Source organism: Thalassophryne amazonica, chromosome 5 (assembly GCF_902500255.1).
Source record: "Thalassophryne amazonica chromosome 5, fThaAma1.1, whole genome shotgun sequence".
In the NCBI taxonomy this organism is placed as follows: domain Eukaryota; kingdom Metazoa; phylum Chordata; class Actinopteri; order Batrachoidiformes; family Batrachoididae; genus Thalassophryne; species Thalassophryne amazonica.
This window is the reverse complement of record NC_047107.1, coordinates 102,438,805-102,462,499: the sequence shown is the minus strand read 5'-3', so window position 1 is coordinate 102,462,499 and position 23,695 is coordinate 102,438,805. Positions and strand designations below refer to the sequence as shown.

The 23,695-nt window shown below is 40.6% G+C and overlaps 1 protein-coding gene across 3 annotated transcripts in view; it reads left to right on the top strand.

The window, feature by feature from the left end:
* The window catches only part of tut7 (terminal uridylyl transferase 7), a 52,867-nt gene that overhangs the window by 12,130 nt on the left and 17,042 nt on the right, over window positions 1-23,695 (top strand). For all 3 annotated transcript variants that reach the window (XM_034170994.1, XM_034170992.1, XM_034170995.1), the window contains exons 7-13: window positions 1,145-1,196; window positions 1,332-1,401; window positions 2,854-2,980; window positions 3,085-3,204; window positions 3,301-3,432; window positions 11,182-11,359; window positions 22,835-23,526. In XM_034170994.1, coding sequence (XP_034026885.1) covers window positions 1,145-1,196; window positions 1,332-1,401; window positions 2,854-2,980; window positions 3,085-3,204; window positions 3,301-3,432; window positions 11,182-11,359; window positions 22,835-23,526 — 1,371 coding nt within the window. The remainder of the gene's footprint in view (window positions 1-1,144; window positions 1,197-1,331; window positions 1,402-2,853; window positions 2,981-3,084; window positions 3,205-3,300; window positions 3,433-11,181; window positions 11,360-22,834; window positions 23,527-23,695) is intronic.

Genomic DNA, 23,695 nt, shown 5'->3' with positions numbered 1-23,695 from the left:
CAAAAGGGGTGATGCCGGAGCAGCAGATTAAGTCCAAGATACGCCCTTTAGAGTGAGTGGGAACATGAATATGATGCTGTAATCCAAAACTCTCAAGACAAAGTGAAAAATCTCTGGTAAGAGAGTTATTAATATTGTCCATGTGTATGTTGAAATCCAACAGTAGTATTATGTTTGGAGACAGGGTGGACAGATGTGTGAGAAAAAGCAGGAAAATCATTTAAAAAGTCATTATTTTAGAGTCACCAATTCACCTAACCTGTGTCTCTGTGGAAGTGGGAGGAAGCCTGAGCACCCGGAGAGAACCCATGCAAACACCAGGGCCCGGTTTCATAAAGCAATCTAATCCTTTAGTCTGCTAAACTTACTTAGTCGACTAACGTTAGTCGCCCAACATTAATTGCCTAATCTCCGTTTCACATCGATGACTAAACTTGTAGATTAGCTGTTTTATGTTAGTCGACAATTTTCACAGGCATAGTGACCTCACGAGTGCCATTGCCAAGAATCACCTACAGTGCACGAGTTTTGTTTTGTTCCGTTTTGGGTTTTGTTTATGTCTGGAATATCATCTGCTACAATTATGGCTGAAGCAAACAGAAGCGGTGTTGCTATTGAACCTTGGCATCCATAAACATCTCCAATGAATTATTCCGGTCCTGAAACACCCGCTTCCGCCACAAGGCTCTCCTTCCTTCCTGCTCCATCATGTGGTAGTACATGATAGCTGCCATTTTTGAGGTAAGACACTGAAGTTTTGTAGACTAAAATAAGATTAGTTTCCTCTGTACCAGGCTAAAAATTTCAGTTTTCAGTTGGCTGACTAAGCGCTTTGTGCAATGACTAACGTCAAAAGATTAATTGACTAAGTGAGTTTAGTCAACTAAACAAGATTAGACTGCTTTATGAAACCGGGCCCAGGAGAACATGCAAATGCCACACAGAAAGGACCAGGTGGGAAGCGATCTCATGACCTTCTTGTTGTAAGACAACAGCGGTGCTGCCCTTTTACAGTCATTATCTTATGAAATAGTTTTTAACAATAATTTTGTTAATTTTTAATGTTTGCAGGGCCCAGCCTATTCATGTCCTTTTATATTGTATTTATGGTGTATAAAGGAGTTGAAATGGAATGTATTCACAGATGCATCAGCCAGATGTGTTGTTGGCAGTCAAAAAGAGCCTTTCCATGAGCCGTGAGTTGGTTTTCTTCTCTTTTTGGTTGCAACATTTGACAGTTTTTGTTTTAAAGAAATTCTTATCTTAGTGATCATCAATCATGTGGCAGACTGTCATGGATGATGTTTATAGTTAATGTCTTATCTCCTCAGCTCTCTTTGTTGACCTGGAAGCTGATTTTTATGCTAGGGTGCCAGTGGTCATCTGTAAAGAGAAAAAGAGGTGGGGGTCTCTTCCGAGGTTAATTTGGTCAATTTTACATACATTGTAGAGTAAACATTGTTACGTTCTTTTGTTTTGCACTGCAGTTGAAGACCAACTACTTCAAGTTACTTGGACACGTGTTCCTGTTGACATGAGAACACTGACATTTTTGAGAGGACATAAAATCTCAAAACTACCATTCTTGCATATTTTTTAGTTGGTAGCAATGACGCATAAATATAAACAGTTTAAGACAGTAAATCTTAAAATGCTGAGAAATTGAGACATCTTCACCCTCTGGGGCCGACGCCGTCGTATACGACTGCTGAGACCAGGTTATAAATAACATTTTAATGATATGAGATAGAAACTTACTTTTTTGCTGAAAAGTTAACTCCGCAGACTTTCGAGCCAGCCGTCCACCATCTTTGTATTCCTCATAGAAGCTGTGTGATGACGTGCTCAATGTGAGTGTCCAACTGGAATTGGTTCACCGTCACATGGTTTTTCAATATCCAATCGTAGGGCAGAGCAGTCTTACATGGTATCCCAAAGATCGTTTGTAGAAAGAATGTGTTTCTCTCTGGCATGTGAATGCTGTTTGAAGAGCCCCCTGGCTGCTGGCTCCATGCGTAAAAGCGCAATGAATGAATGAAGATGATCAGCGTAAGAAGGCCTTATACAACCTCACGTGGTCTAACAAAGAGTGTCACTGGCAGAAATGACTCACTACTTGGCCAGGGAATATTGTTGAATAAGCCTCTCTCGCTCTCGCTTGTAAAGTGCCATTTACACATATAAATGAAGGGGGGTGTTAACAGGGCCTCAAACTGTGAAGAAAGGTTGTTTACAGTGCAGGAACACATTCCAAGAGAGAGTCAAACTCCAGGAAAGAAAAAAGTTTGTGTTATAAGCCTTTGTGTAATAGCAGACAGAAATTGCTTTGAGATGTGGCATAAAGACAAACAAAACACTTAGACCATTTGTATATATTGTTCAAAATGTGCATTTGTGTTTATTGTTCGAACATTTATTTTGTACCTTCTGTTCTACAAGACCCCAAATTACCTTTATAAAGTGTCAAAATAGTTGTTTATTATAGTTTGCTGTGTGTTTTGAATAAATGTGTGAAAATTATTTCCGCTTTATTTTTTCCTTTCTTATTTCTGATTGTAAACCTTTATTACACTTATAAAACATCACTATAATATCTGTATTCTGAAAGTACAGGTTATCCTGAAAAAAGAGGCATAAAACTTGATTGCGGGATGCAGGGTAATTTTTTTAACAGCAATAATAAAACATTTATGCCAGGCGAGTGAACTGTCCAAAAAATGCCCTCGGACCCCAGAGGGTTAAAACTATAGGAATTTTAAATTGACTTTAATTAGAAAATGGAGAACAGTTGCTCATGTTGGGCTCCATTATAAATCTGTGTTTTAAGCTGAAATTGTCACTTGTTCCCCACAGTGGTCTGACCTGCAGAGTGAGTGCAGGTAATGATCACGCCTTCCACACCACCTCCTACCTGTCTTCCTTCACCAGTCAGGAGAAGCTCCTCCTTCCTCTCGTTGTGGGCTTCAGACGTTGGGCACAGGTTAGTTTCCAGTTATTACTTAAACAGTTGTCCACATTAGCCAGGCAGCAAGTAAAAGGGGCACAGTCAAAACCTGCAAATATTTCTCTTCTTTCTTGTCTTAGATCTGCCAGATTGACCGAGCAGAGGAAGGCGGGCTTCCAACTTATGTCTTTGCCCTCATGGTTATATACTTCTTACAGCAGCGCAAACAACCGCTCTTACCCACCTACTTAAACAATGAGGTGTGTGTTCTTTGCTTAACCTGAAATAATTATTTTTGTTTTATTAACTTCTTAGTTTCTTAATGGAAATAATATAAAGCATCTTACTCTCTCTAGATTAAGATGTTCTCACTCAGCAAGCTGTCAAGCTTCTCTCTTACATATGTAGAGGACGGACATGTGCACTGGTGTTACACCCCATCCTCAAAAGAAACGCAACCAGTTGAGGGATCCTGTCTGAAGGGAAAGGTAATCATAATGACAGAAACAGAACATTTTCTGACAAATTCTGGAGTTCTGTCCATGTCTCTTTTAAGTGCAACTTCTCCAAACCTGGTTGCTGGATTTCACTGAAACCTCACACAATGACTCTGCACCATATCAAGATGTGCATGACAGAAAGTGATTGTGGTAAAACATTTTCAAGGGGAGATATGTGAACATTTTCTGTTTATTTATTTATTGTATTTGTCAGTTGAATTAACAGAGGTCAACCTGATAGATAGATAGATAGATAGATAGATAGATAGATAGATAGATAGATAGATAGATAGATAGATAGATAGATAGATAGATAGATAGATAGATAGATAGATAGATAGATAGATAGATAGATAGATAGATAGATAGATAGATAGATAGATAGATAGATAGATAGATAGATAGATAGATAGATAGATAGATAGATAGATAGATAGATAGATAGATAGATAGATAGATAGATAGATAGATAGATAGATAGATAGATAGATAGATAGATAGATAGATAGATAGATAGATAGATAGATAGATAGATAGATAGATAGAAAAACGCATGGAAGTAAAACTACATTAACAAGAAGCGTTAATCTCATGGCGGCTGGGACAAATGATCTTCTATACCTCTCGGTCCTGCATCTCATGGAGAGGAATCTGTCACTGCGGTTGCTTTTCTGAGCAACCACAGTGTCGTGTAGAGGATGAGATTTGTTGTTAATAACAGAATTCATAATACACCTCAACCTACACTCCACCAGTTCACCCACAAAGACCGCCTCCCTCCCCATCACTGACACGCACTTTCTGACAAATTTATCCAGTCTGTTACTGTCCCTAACAGATAGGCTGTTCCCTCAACACACAACTGCAAATAATAGAGTGCTGACCACAACAGATCGATAAAAAAGGAAAAGCATATCGCTACAAACACCAACAGATTTCAGTCTTCTGAGGAAGAACAATCTGCTCTGTCCCCTTTTATACGCTGCATTTACTTGTACCGACTAGTCCAATCTATTGTCTGACTGACTTATTAAACACCTGTTTAATAAGTCAGGTGTTTCATCACAAAAGATTTGCTATCTCCGATATACAATACATGCAGGTAACTGATATGGCAGAGTTTTTTTTGTTTGTTTAAAAAAAAGTGGAAATGAAAGATACTGCCAAAATGATTTCAAGTTGCATGTTCCTAATTTCCATTATGCATGTAATAAGATTATTTCTTGCAATAATTCCAGATACAATTGTGCTCACACGTTTACATACCTTGGCAGAGTTTTAGATTTTTTTTTTTTTTTTTTGCCATTTTTCAGAGAATATGAATGATAACACAAAAACTTTTTTTCCCACTCAAGATTAGTGGTTGTGTGGACCCATTTATTGTAAAACAACTGTGTTTACTACAACCCCACTTCCAATGAAGTTGGGACGTTGTGTGAAATGTAAATAAAAACAGAATACAATGATATGCAAATCCTCTTCAGCCTATATTCAATTGAATACACCACAAAACAATATTTAATTTTCAGACTGATAGACTTTTTTGTTTTTGTGCAAATATTTGCTCATTTTGAAATGGATGCCTGCAACACATTTCAAAAAATCTGGGACAGGGGCAACAAAAGACTGGGAAAGTTGATGAATGATCAGAGAACACCTGTTTGGAACATTCCACAGGTGAACAGGTTAATTGGAAACAGGTGAGTGTCGTGATTGGGTATAAAAGGAGCCTCCCCAAAAGGCTCAGCCATTCACAAGCAAAGATGGGGTGAGAATCACCACTTTCTGAACAGTTTAAGAACAATGTTTCTCAATGTTCAGTTGCAAGGAATTTAGGGATTCCATCATCTACAGTCCATGATATAATCAGAAGATTCAGAGAATCTGAAAAACTCTGTACACATAAGCGGCAAGGCTGAAAACTAACATTGAATGCCCGAGACCGTCAATCCCCCAGGCAGCACTGCATTAAAAACCAACATCATTGTGTAAAGGATCTTATTGCGTGGGCTCAGGAACACTTCAGAAAACCATTGTCAGTTAACACAGTTCACCGCTACATCTACAAGTGCAAGTTAAAACTCTACCATGCAAAGCGAAAATCAAGTCAATCAATCAAGTTTTATTTCTAAAGCGCTTTACAACAACCAAAGTTGATCAAAGTGCTGCACACAGTTAAAAACAACCATAAGATAAAACATATACATCTAAAATATATTACAGTTGTCGATTTCCAGGGAGTCACAGCTCTATGTGTCAAAGGCCAATCAAAACAAATACGTTTTCAGCCTGGCTTTGAACAGGGGCAGGGATGAGATGGAGCGCAACTCCAGAGGAAGAGAGTTCCAGAGTCTAGGACCTGCCACGGCAAAGGCACGATCATCCCACTGTCTATACGTCGACCTTGGAACCACCAGCAGGTGTTGGTCTGAAGAGCGCAAGGCTCTGCTGGGCTGGTGAGGGGTCAAAATGTCACTGAGGTAAGTCGGTGCGAGGCCATGGATTGAACTAAAGATGAACAACAAGAGTTTAAATTGTATTCGGAACTGAACCGGGAGCCAATGGAGGGAGTAAAGAACTGGTGTGTTATGGTCGTATTTGCGAGTGCTGATGAGGAGGCGAGCAGCCGCATTCTGCATCAGTTGCACACTGTAAAGAGAGGCTAAGTCCAGTGTATAGAGCATTACAATAGTCCAGACGTGAACTGACAAAAGCATGGATGGTTTTCTCAGAATCTCTGCGGTTTCGTAAAGGTTTGACCTTAGCTAATTGTCTGAGTTGGAAAAAGCTTGCTCTAACCATGGAGTCAATTTGGTTATTAAATTTTAAATCAGGGGTCAAAAAAATCACACCCAGATTCCTGACAGTGTGGTTGGGCTGAGAGCCCAAACAAGTGATGTTTTTGACTGAATTTACATGGCTGGAAGATCCAAAGAGGATGAATTCAGTTTTTGACTCATTCAGACAGAGAAAGTTTTGAGATAGCCAGCACTTTGTCAGTGAGACAGGAATTAATGGACTGTGTGTCTGAAAAAGAAGTCACAGGCAGATAGATTTGTAAGTCATCCGCATACATATGAAAGGACACATCGTGATGAGCAATAACAGAACCTAATGGCATAATGTACAACGAAAAAAGGGCAGGGCCAAGAATTGAGTCCTGTGGCACACCGGAGGTCAGAGAAGCTGGTGAAGAGGAGAGGTTGTTAATCATAACAGTAAAAGACCTATTTGAAAGATATGACCTGAACCACTCCAGTAAAGGTCCCTGGAGACACACCTGCTGGGCCAGGTGGGTCAGCAGGATGGAATGGTCCACTGTATCAAATGCCACAGTGAGATCCAGCATAACCAATAGCGCAGGTGTCTTGGAGTCCAGAGACAGCAGAATGTCATTCATAAAAGTGCCGACTCTGTGCTATGGCGTGCTCTGAATCCGGATTGAAATTTATCATAAATTTGATTCTGAACCAGGAATGAATTTAACTGAGTGAAAACAAGCTTTTCAAGAACTTTGAAAAGAAAGGGCAGATGGGACACCGGTCTGAATTTTGACAGCACAACGGGGTCTAGGTTGGGTTTTTTGATAAGTGGCCTGACCACGGCCTGCTTAAAAACAGTTGGCACAGACCCTGGCCTTAGACAGGTATTGAAAAAATGAAGAAGAGATGGTCCAGCTGTGTCAAAAACCTGCTTAAGCACCCTAGGTGGAATAATGTCCAAAGGACAATTAGTAGGTTTCAGTTTCTGTACTACATCGGAGAGCTGTGAGAGTGACACTGGATCAAATGTACTAAACACAGCAGGAGCAACAGGGGCGTGATGGAGGTCTGGAGCATTTAGTGAATTGCTAATGCTCTGTCTAACCAAGGCCACCTTTTCAACAAAATAATGGAGGAAATCATCACAAGTTGATTTTGTTGCGTTCTTAAATGCATTATCCGATGGATTTATAACTGACTGAATTGTATTAAACAACACTTGGGGGCGATTACAGTTGGCAGAGACGACACTTGAAAGATATTTACATTTGGCCTCTTTAACAGCATTCTGATAGTCTGAGAGACAGCCTTCTAGAATATCTAGTGACACATGCAACTTATCTATCTTCCATCTACATTCAGCCTGCCTGCAGCGCCTTCTCAAGGCAAGTGTGGTGTTATTCAACCAAGGATCTGGTTTTGGCTTAATGGACCTCTGTTTAAATGGTGCAACAGAGTCTAATATTCCCAATGCAGGTGGAGTTAAAAAAGGAAATAAATTCTTCTGGGCCCAAGAAAACCATACATCAACAACATCCAGAAACACCGCCACCTTCTCTGGGCCCGAGCTCATTTGAAATGGACAGACGCAAAGTGTAAAAGTATGTTGTGGTCTGATGAGTCCACATTTCAAATTGTTTTTGGAAATCATGGACGTCGTGTCCTCCGGACAAAAGAGGAATAGACTCTCCAGATTGTTATCAGTGCAAAGTTCAAAAGCCAGCATCTGTGATGGTATGGGGGTGTGTTAGTGCCCATGGCATGGGCAACGTACACATCTGTGATGGCACCATCAATGCTGAAAGGTACATCCAGGTTTTGGAGCAACACATGCTACCATCCAAGCAACGTCTTTTTCAGGGACGTCCCTGCTTATTTCAGCAAGACAGTGCCAAGCCACACTGCACGTGTTACAACAGCGTGGTTTTGTAGTAAAAGAGTGCGGGTACTTGACTGGCCTGTCTGCAATCCAGACCTGTCGCCCATTGAAAATGTGTGGTGCATTATGAAGTGCAAAATACGACAGCGGAGACTGTTGAACAACTGAAGTCGTACATCAAGCAAGAATGGGAAAGAATTCCACTTACAAAGCTTCAACAATTAGTGTCCTCAGTTCCCAAACGCTTATTGAGTGTTGTTAGAAGGAAAGGTGATGTAACACAGTGGGGAAACATACCACTGTCCCAGCTTTATATGTTGCAGGCATCCATTTCAAAATGAGCAAATATTTGCACAAAAACAATAAAGCTTATCAGTTTGAACATTAAATATCTCTATGTCTTTGTGGTGTATCCAATTGAATATAGGTGGATTTGCAAATCATTGTACTCTGTTTTTATTTACATTTTACGCAACATCCCAACTTCATTGGAGTTGGGGTTGTATTTTTAAGTTATAATGACAACAGAAACTAACCACATTACCCTGATCAAATGTTTACATACCTTGGCAGAATTTTTTATTATTTATTTTATTTTATTTTATCTTATTTTATTTTTTTGGCCATTTGTCAGAGAATATGAATAACACAAAAACCTTTTTCACTCATGGTTGTGTGAGGCCATTTATTGTAAAACAACTGTGTTTATTCTTTTTAAAATCATAATGACAACAGAAACTCCCCACATGACCCTGATCAAAAGTTTACATACCTCAGTTCTTATTATACCATTTCTTGCCCCCTTTAACATCAATGACAGCTTGGAGTCTTTTGTGGTAGTTGTGGATGAGGTTCTTTATTTACTCTGATGGTAAAGGTGCCCAGTCTTTTTGGCAAAAAGCTTATATTTCCTGTAAATTCTTGGGCTGTCTTGCATGAGCTGCACGTTTGAGATCTCCCCAGAGTGGCTCAATGATACTGAGGTCAAGAGACTGAGATGGCCACTCTAAAACCTTCACTTTATTCTGCTGTAGCTAATGACAGGTTGACTTGGCCTTGTGTTTTGGATCATTGTCATGTTGGAACGTCCAAGTATGTCCCATGCGCAGCTTCCGGGCTGATGAGTGCAAATTTTCTTCCAATATTTTCTGATAACATGCTGCATTCATCCTGCCATGAATTTTGACCAAGTTTCCTGTGCCTGTGTAGCTCACACATCCCCAAAACATCAGCGATCCACCTCCATGATTCACAGTAGGAAGGGTGTACCGTACCTTTCATCATAGGCTTTGTTGACTCCTCCCCAAATGTAACATTTGTGGTTGTGGCCACAAATTTCAATTTTGGTCTCATTACTCCAAATGACTTTGTTCTCTGTGCTGTTCAGCGTTGTAAGCGGGATACTTTGTGGCATTTGCGTAGTAATGGCTTTCTTCTGGCGACTCGACCATGCAGCCCATTTTTCTTCAAGTACATCCTTATTGTGCATCTTGAAACAGCCACACCACTTTTTTTTTTTTTTCAGCGAGTGCTGTATTTAAGCTGAAGGTGGGTTTTTCTTGTGGGTTTTTCTTTGCATTCCTAACAATTTTCCTGGCAGTTGCTGCTGAAATATTTGTTGTTTTACCTGACTGTGGTTTGGTTCCAACATAATCCCTCATTTTCCAGTTTTTAATTAAAGTTTGAGCACTGCTGATTGGCATTCTCAGTCCCTTGGATATCTTTTTTACATCCCTTTTCTGTTTTATACAGTTCAGTTACTTTTTCTTTGACAATTCTTTTGTTTTCCCTGACTCAGAAACAAGAAACGTCAGTACAACACTGGATGAAAGATGCAGGGGTCTGTCAGGAGCCCTGAAACTCACTGTTCCTTTTATACACACACACTGATTACAAGCAAACAGATCACAGGTGAAGATGGTTACCTTTTGTAGCCATTCAAACTCGTTTGTGTCAACTTATGTGTATGTTATCAGGCCAAAGTCATCAGGGTATGTAAACTTTTGATCACGGTCATTTGGGTAGTTTCTGTTGTCATTATGATTTAAAAAGAGTAAACACACTTGACCCGGGGAAGACCCAGGACTAGGTTGAGAGATTATATCTCCACACTGGCCTGGGAATGAGCTGTTGCCCCCCGCGACCCAATCTCGGATAAGTGGTTGAAGATGAGTAAGTGAACACAGTTGTTTGACAATAAATGGGCTTCACACAACCACAAACCATGAGTGAAAAAAGAAAGTTTTTGTGTTATCATTCATATTATTTCAAAACCCCCCCCCCCCCCCCCCCCCCCCCAAAAGAAAATCCAAAATTCTGCCAGGGTATGTAAAATTTTTAGCACAACCAACATCTGTCAGACAGGTTTATGGTTTATTATATAACCAGAACAAATTTGCTTTTTGTATTGCTATTGTGCATCGAAGTTGAGAAAGGTTTGTTTTCTGTTTATCTTCATTATAGTAGGGGTACTTAAAGATTAGGGAATTGATTATTATTATCATCTGCCTGTCTGTCCATCTGTTGACTGAATCTCTCTATTCATTCACTCACTGTATTTTACAATTGAATAGAATACTAACTTTTAGACACCACTGTAAGAAAACTAGATTGTTTTGTTCATTCTCTTGTGCATCTCTGCCACAAAATACTTCCTCAAAGGTGCACTGGTTGCTGAGTCATCTGCCATATATTCCACAAAGCATTGTCTGCAGCATCCCCGGGTTTGATTGTAATCTTGGGCATGCTTTCTTTTTGTTTCTTCACCATCTTTGTCCCCCTGTTTTCTGTCCCAACTTTACATGATTTCTCAAATAAAGCCTGAAAAAGCTCCCAAGAAAAATGAAATGAAATTAAGTTCGGTTAAGATGACCATGACTTTGTTGTTTTGGAAGTTGAAACTGAAGAAGCTGCAAATTTAAGGTTTAAAATGTCATATTAATGTTTGATTTGGGAGGAAACATAAAGAAAGATGATTTGGATAAATGCTGAAACTCTTGCATACTTTGGAGAATGGTTCATGTCAATAAATATAATGTGAGTGCAGTTTGAACAGCTTTTTTTAACTGTCAGCATGTTGGACACTTTTCTGTGCAGACTCCGCTGGTGTTTCACACTCCTCATTTGCCTGTGGAAGTTGGGCTTCTTTGGGTTGAAATGCTTCGCTTCTATTCACTGGAATTCAACATAGCCGACAACGTCATCAGTGTACGCACCAGAGCCGTCATCTCCAGAGAGACTAAAGACTGGCCAAAAAAACGCATAGCTGTGGAGGGTGAGAAGCTTCTTTTTTTCTGGCATGTAGTACCATTGTGAAAGTTATATATGTATTAGCGTGTTGCTCTGTGGAGATCCACAGGCTATAGATTGGGTAATGTTTATAAAATAGGTAGCTGGCATTTTTTTCAAAGGTGGTAATAAATTATGCAAAGGATCTATCGTGAGTTGGAATGGCATGCAAGTCCAGAATGTAATTATCAACATCCATTGTTCACTGTTGTTAGCTAATATCCGTAATCTCTTCAAAATGATTAGTCCTATCGATGTTCCATTTTGGCGGTGTTCATCCTTGACCCAAAATACATAAGCATACCAAACGGCATATGTCAGCTCTCCTCAGTTTCTCTTTGTTCGAAGGTACACATATGCACGCATGCACTCACGCATGCATATACATACACAGAGGCCACTTCGCTGTTAATATATAGATGATTTACTGTGCCCTGGTGAAATGGCGTGTGATTCTAGGATGTAATTATCAGCGTCCATTGTTCACTGTTGTTATCTAATATCCATAATCTCTCCAGAAATATTAGTCTTGTCAACTTTCCATTTTTGCGGCGTTCATCTTTGACCCAGAATACATAAGCATACAAACAGCTCTGCCCAGTTTCTCTGTGATCAAAGCTTTACACATGCATGCATGCATACCCGTACACAGTGACCACTTGGCCTTATATATATATATATATATATATATATATATATATATATATATATATATATATATATATATATATATATATATATATATATATATATATATATATATATATATATATATATATATATATATATATATATATATATATATACGAGGTCTGTGAGAAATTATCGGACCTTTTTATTTTTTTTCAAAAACTATATGGATTTGAATCATGTGCGATTACATCAGACAAGCTTGAACCCTCGTGGGCATGCAAGAGTTTTTTCACGCCTGTCGGTTACGTCATTCGCCTGTGGGCAGGCTTTGAGTGAGGGGGGTCCACCCCTCCCGTCGGAATTCCTTTGTCTAACAACTTGCTGAGAGACTGGCGCTTTGCTTTATCAAAATTTTTTTCAGAACCTGTGAGGCAGCTCGAAGTGGACACCATTCAAGAAATTCAGCTGGTTTTCGGTGAAAATTTTAACGGCTGATGAGAGATTATGGAGTCTTACTGTCACTTTAAGGACTTCCCACGGAGCGGGACGTCGCGCCGCGCTCTGAGGCGCCGTCATCAGCCTATTTCGAGCTGAAAACCTCCAAATTTAAGCCTCTGTTGACCCAGGACATCGTGAGAGAACAGAGAAGTTTCAGAAGAGCTCGGGATCAGCAGTTTATCCGGACATTCCACTGTTAAAGGAGATTTTGTAATGAAAGACGTGCGGACAGATTGGCACGTCGGCACCCAGCCGCTCATGGCCCGGCATCACAGAGAAACACCTCCGTTGGAAGCCTTAAGGACAAGTTGGAACATGTCCAGTTATTAAACAATTTCTCAGATACTCACTCTACTGAAAGCCATCAAACGCTGCCTGGTTTTTACAAATGGTTATCAACACGGAGGTGTTTTTCCTGTGGCGGCACGCCACGCCGGATGCCTGCCGACGCGCCAATCCGTCCGCATGTCTGCACGAGGGTTCAAGGTTGGCTGATGTAATCGCACGTGATTCAAATCTATATAGTTTTTGAAAAAAATAAAAGGTACGTTATTTTTCTCGCAGACCTCGTGTATATATATACACCCTACCTAACCCTAACCCTTTGACTTCCTGTTCCGGAGCACAGCGGTGTTTTGCTGTATCTGTTAATTTTGGCTCTCTGTTGGGACTGTTTACACAGAGACTGCTACCTGCTGCTTTGGACTTTGAACTAATAGTCTTTTTCAAGACTTTTTTACTTTTTTACCTTTTTATTTTTTTTTTTTTTTTTTTTTTACTTTTTTACTTGACTCTACTGGTGGTCGGCTCTCACTGCGGTATTGTATCACTTCTTGTTCCGGAGCACAGCGGTGTTTTTCTGTATCTGTTAGCTGTTTGATCTGCGCAGTTAGATTGATCTAGTTATCTAGATTACGATTTGTTTCCCAGTGTAATCTTTACGTGCCTTAACTAAAGCACTCCTTCTGCTGAATCACCTCTAAATTATTTACACATTATTCGCTTTGCGTGTTTTTAGGAATCCGCTAGCTTAGCGTAGCTACTAGCTCTTAGCCGATTTAGCATGGCGGCTTCTCCTGTCTCTCCCGCACTTTTCTGCTCTGGGTGTGAAATGTTTAGTTATTCCTCGGCCTCCTTTAGCAGTAATGGTACTTGTAATAAGTGTAGCTTATTCGTAGCTTTGGAGGCCAGGCTGGGCGAATTGGAGACTCGGCTCCGCACCGTGGAAAATTCTACAGCTAGCAAGGCCCCTGTAGTCGGTGCGGACCAAGGTAGCTTAGCCGCCGTTAGTTCCCCCCTGGCAGATCCCGAGCAGCCGGGAAAGCAGGCCGACTGGGTGACTGTGAGGAGGAAGCGTAGCCCTAAACAGAAGCCCCGTGTACACCACCAACCCGTTCACATCTCTAACCGTTTTTCCCCACTCGACGACACACCCGCCGAGGATCAAACTCTGGTTATTGGCGACTCTGTTTTGAGAAATGTGAAGTTAGCGACACCAGCAACCATAGTCAATTGTCTTCCGGGGGCCAGAGCAGGCGACATTGAAGGAAATTTGAAACTGCTGGCTAAGGCTAAGCGTAAATTTGGTAAGATTGTAATTCACGTCGGCAGTAATGACACCCGGTTACGCCAATCGGAGGTCACTAAAATTAACATTGAATCGGTGTGTAACTTTGCAAAAACAATGTCGGACTCTGTAGTTTTCTCTGGGCCCCTCCCCAATCAGACCGGGAGTGACATGTTTAGCCGCATGTTCTCCTTGAATTGCTGGCTGTCTGAGTGGTGTCCAAAAAATGAGGTGGGCTTCATAGATAATTGGCAAAGCTTCTGGGGAAAACCTGGTCTTGTTAGGAGAGACGGCAGCCATCCCACTTTGGATGGAGCAGCTCTCATTTCTAGAAATCTGGCCAATTTTCTTAAATCCTCCAAACCGTGACTATCCAGGGTTGGGACCAGGAAGCAGAGTTGTAGTCTTACACACCTCTCTGCAGCTTCTCTCCCCCTGCCATCCCCTCATTACCCCATCCCCGTAGAGACGGTGCCTGCTCCCAGACTACCAATAACCAGCAAAAATCTATTTAAGCATAAAAATTCAAAAAGAAAAAATAATATAGCACCTTCAACTGCACCACAGACTAAAACAGTTAAATGTGGTCTATTAAACATTAGGTCTCTCTCTTCTAAGTCCCTGTTGGTAAATGATATAATAATTGATCAACATATTGATTTATTCTGCCTAACAGAAACCTGGTTACAGCAGGATGAATATGTTAGTTTAAATGAGTCAACACCCCCGAGTCACACTAACTGTCAGAATGCTCGTAGCACGGGCCGGGGTGGAGGATTAGCAGCAATCTTCCATTCCAGCTTATTAATTAATCCAAAACCCAGACAGAGCTTTAATTCATTTGAAAGCTTGTCTCTTAGTCTTGTCCATCCAAATTGGAAGTCCCAAAAACCAGTTTTATTTGTTATTATCTATCGTCCACCTGGTCGTTACTGTGAGTTTCTCTGTGAATTTTCAGACCTTTTGTCTGACTTAGTGCTTAGCTCAGATAAGATAATTATAGTGGGCGATTTTAACATCCACACAGATGCTGAGAATGACAGCCTCAACACTGCATTTAATCTATTATTAGACTCTATTGGCTTTGCTCAAAAAGTAAATGAGTCCACCCACCACTTTAATCATATCTTAGATCTTGTTCTGACTTATGGTATGGAAATAGAAGACTTAACAGTATTCCCTGATAACTCCCTTCTGTCTGATCATTTCTTAATAACATTTACATTTACTCTGATGGACTACCCAGCAGTGGGGAATAAGTTTCATTACACTAGAAGTCTTTCAGAAAGCGCTGTAACTAGGTTTAAGGATATGATTCCTTCTTTATGTTCTCTAATGCCATATACCAACACAGTGCAGAGTAGCTACCTAAACTCTGTAAGGGAGATAGAGTATCTCGTCAATAGTTTTACATCCTCATTGAAGACAACTTTGGATGCTGTAGCTCCTCTGAAAAAGAGAGCTTTAAATCAGAAGTGTCTGACTCCGTGGTATAACTCACAAACTCGTAGCTTAAAGCAGATAACCCGTAAGTTGGAGAGGAAATGGCGTCTCACTAATTTAGAAGATCTTCACTTAGCCTGGAAAAAGAGTCTGTTGCTCTATAAAAAAGCCCTTCGTAAAGCTAGGACATCTTTCTACTCATCACTAATTGAAGAAAATAAGAACAACCCCAGGTTTCTTTTCAGCACTGTAGCCAGGCTGACAAAGAGTCAGAGCTCTATTGAGCTGAGTATTCCATTAACTTTAACTAGTAATGACTTCATGACTTTCTTTGCTAACAAAATTTTAACTATTAGAGAAAAAATTACTCATAACCATCCCAAAGACGTATCGTTATCTTTGGCTGCTTTCAGTGATGCCGGTATTTGGTTAGACTCTTTCTCTCCGATTGTTCTGTCTGAGTTATTCTCATTAGTTACTTCATCCAAACCATCAACATGTTTATTAGACCCCATTCCTACCAGGCTGCTCAAGGAAGCCCTACCATTATTTAATGCTTCGATCTTAAATATGATCAATCTATCTTTGTTAGTTGGCTATGTACCACAGGCTTTTAAGGTGGCAGTAATTAAACCATTACTTAAAAAGCCATCACTTGACCCAGCTATCTTAGCTAATTATAGGCCAATCTCCAACCTTCCTTTTCTCTCAAAAATTCTTGAAAGGGTAGTTGTAAAACAGCTAACTGATCATCTGCAGAGGAATGGTCTATTTGAAGAGTTTCAGTCAGGTTTTAGAATTCATCATAGTACAGAAACAGCATTAGTGAAGGTTACAAATGATCTTCTTATGGCCTCGGACAGTGGACTCATCTCTGTGCTTGTTCTGTTAGATCTCAGTGCTGCTTTTGATACTGTTGACCATAAAATTTTATTACAGAGATTAGAGCATGCCATAGGTATTAAAGGCACTGCGCTGCGGTGGTTTGAATCATATTTGTCTAATAGATTACAATTTGTTCATGTAAATGGGGAATCTTCTTCACAGACTAAAGTTAATTATGGAGTTCCACAAGGTTCTGTGCTAGGACCAATTTTATTCACTTTATACATGCTTCCCTTAGGCAGTATTATTAGACGGTATTGCTTAAATTTTCATTGTTACGCAGATGATACCCAGCTTTATCTATCCATGAAGCCAGAGGACACACACCAATTAGCTAAACTGCAGGATTGTCTTACAGACATAAAGACATGGATGACCTCTAATTTCCTGCTTTTAAACTCAGATAAAACTGAAGTTATTGTACTTGGCCCCACAAATCTTAGAAACATGGTGTCTAACCAGATCCTTACTCTGGATGGCATTACCCTGACCTCTAGTAATACTGTGAGAAATCTTGGAGTCATTTTTGATCAGGATATGTCATTCAAAGTGCATATTAAACAAATATGTAGGACTGCTTTTTTGCATTTACGCAATATCTCTAAAATCAGAAAGGTCTTGTCTCAGAGTGATGCTGAAAAACTAATTCATGCATTTATTTCCTCTAGGCTGGACTATTGTAATTCATTATTATCAGGTTGTCCTAAAAGTTCCCTAAAAAGCCTTCAGTTAATTCAAAATGCTGCAGCTAGAGTACTGACGGGGACTAGAAGGAGAGAGCATATCTCACCCATATTGGCCTCTCTTCATTGGCTTCCTGTTAATTCTAGAATAGAATTTAAAATTCTTCTTCTTACTTATAAGGTTTTGAATAATCAGGTCCCATCTTATCTTAGGGACCTCGTAGTACCATATTACCCCAATAGAGCGCTTCGCTCTCAGACTGCAGGCTTACTTGTAGTTCCTAGGGTTTGTAAGAGTAGAATGGGAGGCAGAGCCTTCAGCTTTCAGGCTCCTCTCCTGTGGAACCAGCTCCCAATTCAGATCAGGGAGACAGACACCCTCTCTACTTTTAAGATTAGGCTTAAAACTTTCCTTTTTGCTAAAGCTTATAGTTAGGGCTGGATCAGGTGACCCTGAACCATCCCTTAGTTATGCTGCTATAGACGTAGACTGCTGGGGGGTTCCCATGATGCACTGTTTCTTTTTCTTTTTGCTCTGTATGCACCACTCTGCATTTAATCATTAGTGATCGATCTCTGCTCCCCTCCACAGCATGTCTTTTTCCTGGTTCTCTCCCTCAGCCCCAACCAGTCCCAGCAGAAGACTGCCCCTCCCTGAGCCTGGTTCTGCTGGAGGTTTCTTCCTGTTAAAAGGGAGTTTTTCCTTCCCACTGTAGCCAAGTGCTTGCTCACAGGGGGTCGTTTTGACCGTTGGGGTTTTACATAATTATTGTATGGCCTTGCCTTACAATATAAAGCGCCTTGGGGCAACTGTTTGTTGTGATTTGGCGCTATATAAAAAAAATTGATTGAAATTGATTGATTGATATATATATATATATTTATATACACACACACTGTAATTTCCAGACTATTAGCTGCTACTTTTTCACATGCTTTGAACACTGCGGCTTTTACAATGATGCGGCTAATTTACACTCAACAAAAATATGAACGCAACACTTTTGGTTTTGCTCCCATTTTGTATGAGATGAACTCAAAGATCTAAAACATTTTCCACATACACAATATCACCATTTCTCTCAAATATTGTTCACAAACCAGTCTAAATCTGTGATAGTGAGCACTTCTCTTTTGCTGAGATAATCCATCCCACCTCACAGGTGTGCCATATCAAGATGCTGATTAGACACCATGATTAGTGTACAGGTGTGCCTTAGACTGCCCACAATAAAAGGCCACTCTAAAAGGTGCAGTTTTGTTTTATTGGGGGGGATACCAGTCAGTATCTGGTGTGACCACCATTTGCCTCATGCAGTGCAACACATCTCCTTCATAGAGTTGATCAGGTTGTCAATTGTGGCCTGTGGAATGTTGGTCCACTCCTCTTCAAGTTGCTGGATATTGGCAGGAACTGGTACACGCTGTCGTATACGCCAGTCCAGAGCATCCCAAACATGCTCAATGGGTGACATGTCCGGTGAGTATGCCGGCCATGCAAGAACTGGGACATTTTCAGCTTCCAAGAATTGTGTACAGATCCTTGCAACATGGGGCCGTGCATTATCCTGCTGCAACATGAGGTGATGTTCTTGGATGGCACAACAATGGGCCTCAGGATCTCGTCACGGTATCTCTGTGCATTCAAAATGCCATCAATAAAATGCACCTGTGTTCTTCGTCCATAACAGACGCCTGCCCATACCATAACCCCACCGCCACCATGGGCCACTCGATCCACAACATTGACATCAGAAAACCGCTCACCCACACGATGCCACACACGCTGTCTGCCACCCGCCCTGGACAGTGTGAACCGGGATTCATCCGTGAAGAGAACACCTCTCCAACCTGCCAAATGCCAGAGAATGTGAGCATTTGCCCACTCAAGTCGGTTACGACGACGAACTGGAGTCAGGTCGCGACCCTGATGAGGACGACGAGCATGCAGATGAGCTTCCCTGAGACGGTTTCTGACAGTTTGTGCAGAAATTCTTTGGTTATGCAAACCGATTGTTTCAGCAGCTGTCCAAGTGGCTGGTCTCAGACAATCTTGGACGTGAACATGCTGGATGTGGAGGTCCTGGGCTGGTGTGGTTACACGTGGTCTGCGGTTGTGAGGCTGGTTGGATGTACTGCCAGATTCTCTGAAACACCTTTGGAGACAGCTTATGGTAGAGAAATGAACATTCAATACACAAGCAACAGCTCTGGTTGACATTCCTGCTGTCAGTATGCCAATTGCACGCTCCCTCAAATCTTGCGACATCTGTGGCATTGTGCTGTGTGATAAAACTGCACCTTTCAGAGTGGCCTTTTATTGTGGGCAGTCTAAGGCACACCTGTGCACTAATCATGGTGTCTAATCAGCATCTTGATATGGCACACCTGTGAGGTGGGATGGATTATCTCAGCAAAGGAGAAGTGCTCACTATCACAGATTTAGACTGGTTTGTGAACAATATTTGAGGGAAATGGTGATATTGTGTATGTGGAAAAAGTTTTAGATCTTTGAGTTCATCTCATACAAAATGGGAGCAAAACCAAAAGTGTTGCATTTATATTTTTGTTGAGTGTATGTATTTTTCTAGAGTTTTTCATAAGTCCAAATACATCAGTTGATGCTGTCACTTGATTTCCTGAAAGCTGCTCTCCTCATATGGTGTAAGTTCACACACAGTCTAAATATACCAGTTTGTTTTCGTGAAGAAATCTCCCCCTCCGGCACTTTGCGCCACAGTTGCACCGTCAGATCAGTCAGCAGAGCAGAGCCTTCTCCCTCCACCCTTCCAAACTGGTTCTCTGTTTTGGTGCAAGTTAAAAACGTCACAGCGCCTCATTAACGTCTCATTTACCACAGACTCCATCCAATCCTGGCTGCATGCAATGAAATCTCAAGAAAATTTAAAATAACTCAGTTGTCTGTGTGAAGCGGAGAAGCCACGCGAGACCATGTACGCACTGGGTGACGTGGACGTCAATATTTATGTGTAACACTTGAGGGGGAAAAAAGCATTTACGGTGCGTATTTAAATAAAAGTTAAAAAATCTTTTTGTCTAACATCTTTCTGTGTAAATATCTCATGTTACAACGTGGAGACCCGCGGCTTATTTTTGTACAATTCATTTTTTCTTTTTAAAATTGGTAGGTGCAGCTAATATTCAGGTGCACTCTATAGTCTGGAAATTATGGTATATGTGTGTTTATATACAACCCCTGGCAAAAATTATGGAATCACCGGCCTCGGAGGATGTTCATTTAGTTGTTTAATTTTGTAGAAAAAAAAAGCAGATCACAGACAGAAACAGAGGGAAAAACAGAGGGAAAAAAAAATATGGAATCACTCAATTCTGAGGAAAAAATTATGGAATCATGAAAAACAAAAGAACGCTCCAACACATCACTAGTATTTTGTTGCACCACCTCTGGCTTTTATAACAACTTGCAGTCTCTGAGGCATGGACTTAATGAGTGACAAACATTACTCTTCATCAATCTGGCTCCAACTTTCTCTAATTGCTGTTGCCACATCAGCTTTGCAGGTTGGAGCCTTGTCATGGACCATTTTCTTCAACTTCCACCAAAGATTTTCAATTGGATTAAGATCCGGAATATTTACAGGCCATAACATTGACCCTATGTGTCTTTTTGCAAGGAATGTTTTCACAGTTTTTGTTCTCTGGCAAGATGCATTATCATCTTGAAAAATGATTTCATCATCCCCAAACATCCTTTCAATTGATGGGATAAGAAAAGTGTTCAAAATATCAACGTAAACTTGTGCATTTATTGATGATGTAATGACAGCCATCTCCCCAGTGCCTTTACCTGACATGCAGCCCCATATCATCAATGACTGTGGAAATTTACATGTTCTCTCCAGGCAGTCATCTTTATAAATCTCATTGGAACGGCACCAAACAAAAGCTCCAGCATCATCGCCTTGCCCAATGAAGATTCCAGATTCATCACTGAATATGACTTTCATCCAGTCATCCACAGTCCACAATTGCTTTTCCTTAGCCCATTGTAACCTTGTTTTTTTCTGTTTACGTGTTAATGATGGCTTTCGTTTAGCTTTTCTGTATGTAAATCCCATTTCCTTTAGGCGGTTTCTTACAGTTCGGTCACAAACGTTGACTCCAGTTTCCTCCCATTTGTTTTGTTGTGCATTTTCGATTTTTGAGACATATTGCTTTAAGTTTTCTGTCTTGATGCTTTGATGTCCTTGGTCTACCAGTATGTTTGCCTTTAACAACTTTCCCATGTTGTTTGTATTTGGTCCAGAGTTTAGACACAGCTGACTGTGAACAACCAACATCTTTTGCAACACTGCGTGATGATTTACCCTCTTTTAAGAGTTTGATAATTCTCTCCTTTGTTTCAACTGACATCTCTCGTATTGGAGCCATGATTCATGTCAGTCCACTTGGTGCAACAGCTCTCCAAGGTGTGATCACTCCTTTTTAGATGCAGACTAACGAGCAGATCTGATTTGATGCAGATGTTAGTTTTGGGGATGAAAATTTAATCAATCAATCAATCAACTTTTTTCTTATATAGCGCCAAATCACAACAAACAGTTGCCCCAAGGCGCTCCATATTGCAAGGCAAGGCCATACAATAACCATGAAAAACCCCAACGGTCAAAACGACCCCCTATGAGCAAGCACTTGGCCACAGTGGGAAGGAAAAACTCCCTTTTAACAGGAAGAAACCTCCAGCAGAACCAGGCTCAGGGAGGGGCAGTCTTCTGCTGAGACTGGTTGGGGCTGAGGGAAAGAACCAGGAAAAAGACATGCCGAGAAGGGGGGCAGAGATCGATCACTAATGATTAAATGCAGAGTGATGCATACGGAGCAAAAAAAGAAAGAAACAGTGTGATTCCATAATTTATTCCTCAGAATTGAGTGATTCCATATTTTTTTCCCTCTGCTTGGTCTAAAAAAGTAACCGTTACTGACTGCCACAATTTTTTTTTCCTGATTTCTTATAGTGTTTCTTAAAGCCAGAAAGTTGCCATTTGAAATTACTTTAGTTTTGTGTCATGTCTGTGGTCTGCTTTTTTTTCTACAAAATTAAACAACTGAATCAACATCCTACGAGGCCGGTGTTTCAATAATTTTTGCCAGGGGTTGTATATTAGATGATATTATATTTACATAGAAAGAAAAATAAAAACACACAGCCACAAACACTGTTCATTAGGAAATGTTTGTTCTCAGCAGGTTCTGTTTCATTTATTGAGCACAAATAAATGCTAAAATCTTTTGTTTACAAGTCATCAGTCTGCTTACGACCCAGATTGTATTTAAAAATCCAAAATATTAGTCATTTGTCTGCCAGTCTGTTACTGTGTGTCATTCAGTCTCAGTTTGAATATATGATTTCTGGACTTTGTTGTTCAGCCAGCAAAATTAAATAATGTTTGTTTAAGTTGTTTAAAAAACACACACACCTTGAGGAAGTGAAATGAAAGTGTTGTGATTACCTGCTCAGACTGATCCTACACCACCCGATAATGGACATGGTGAGAATGCAGTCGTTGTTGCTGGATAATAATATGTGATTTTTGATGAAAGGTTGATATGAACTTAATAGTGTTGAAAGGTTTTCTACCCATCGCCAGATTTTAGGGTGAATCTAATAGCTGTTCGAGTGGTGAAGATAATGGATCTTCTGTTGGATGTTAAAATGTTACATTACTGTCAAGTGGTTTAAAATAAACTTTGTGACTGTTTCTGTGTTCAGACCCATTTGCTGTGAAGAGGAATGTGGCCCGCACCGTCAGTAGCCAGCAAATGTATGAATACATCGTCCACTGCCTCAAAACCACATTTAAGTACTTTGCACTGCCACTCAACTCAGCAGCTGCTAATCACAGGACGGGTGCACAGCGCGGGTCGCTTCAGGTGGCAAAATCTAAGACTCTGAAGCAGGATACTTTCTACCTGCCAGATTTCAGGCAGCTAAGCCTTCAGTCACAATCTGCAAGTCTGTCTAAAAATGAAGACAATGGTCCAGAAGATTCCGATTGCATCATTGAAGAAGAAGAGGAAGTTGAAATAGACAGCGATTCTGAAGAGAGAGAAAAGGAAAAGGAGGACTTGGGCAAAAGCAGTCTGTCTGAGGATGAGGAGGATGATGTAGAGGAGGATGTGGACACAGGTACCAGACACCACTTGGATAGTTTTACTACGGAGGATGAGGAGATTTTTTTTGCTGATGATATCTCAGGGGAGGAGCTTGCGTCAGATGAGGAGGGACCAGAGTTGGACACACCTGGTTCCATGGATGAGGAAGACAATGAAGAGGAGCTGTCACCTGCCAGCCAAACACATCCGCCTTCAGAAGATGCAGTCAAAGACGAGAACCCAGAAATTAAGAACAAGCAAAACAGCCTGACCTATGAATTCACCAGACAGGCATTCACCAGAGGAAAGGTACGTTACGCCTTGTGTGTACATCTGCTAAAAGCACACTTCTTAGCATGTAAGAGAACAAATATTTTTTAACTCAAGTGTCTTGGAAAAAAAATTGCAATTATTGAGAATGAGGTTAATGCATTTTAAACCTGACATATTGTTTCAAATGAATGTCATTGGCTCGTGG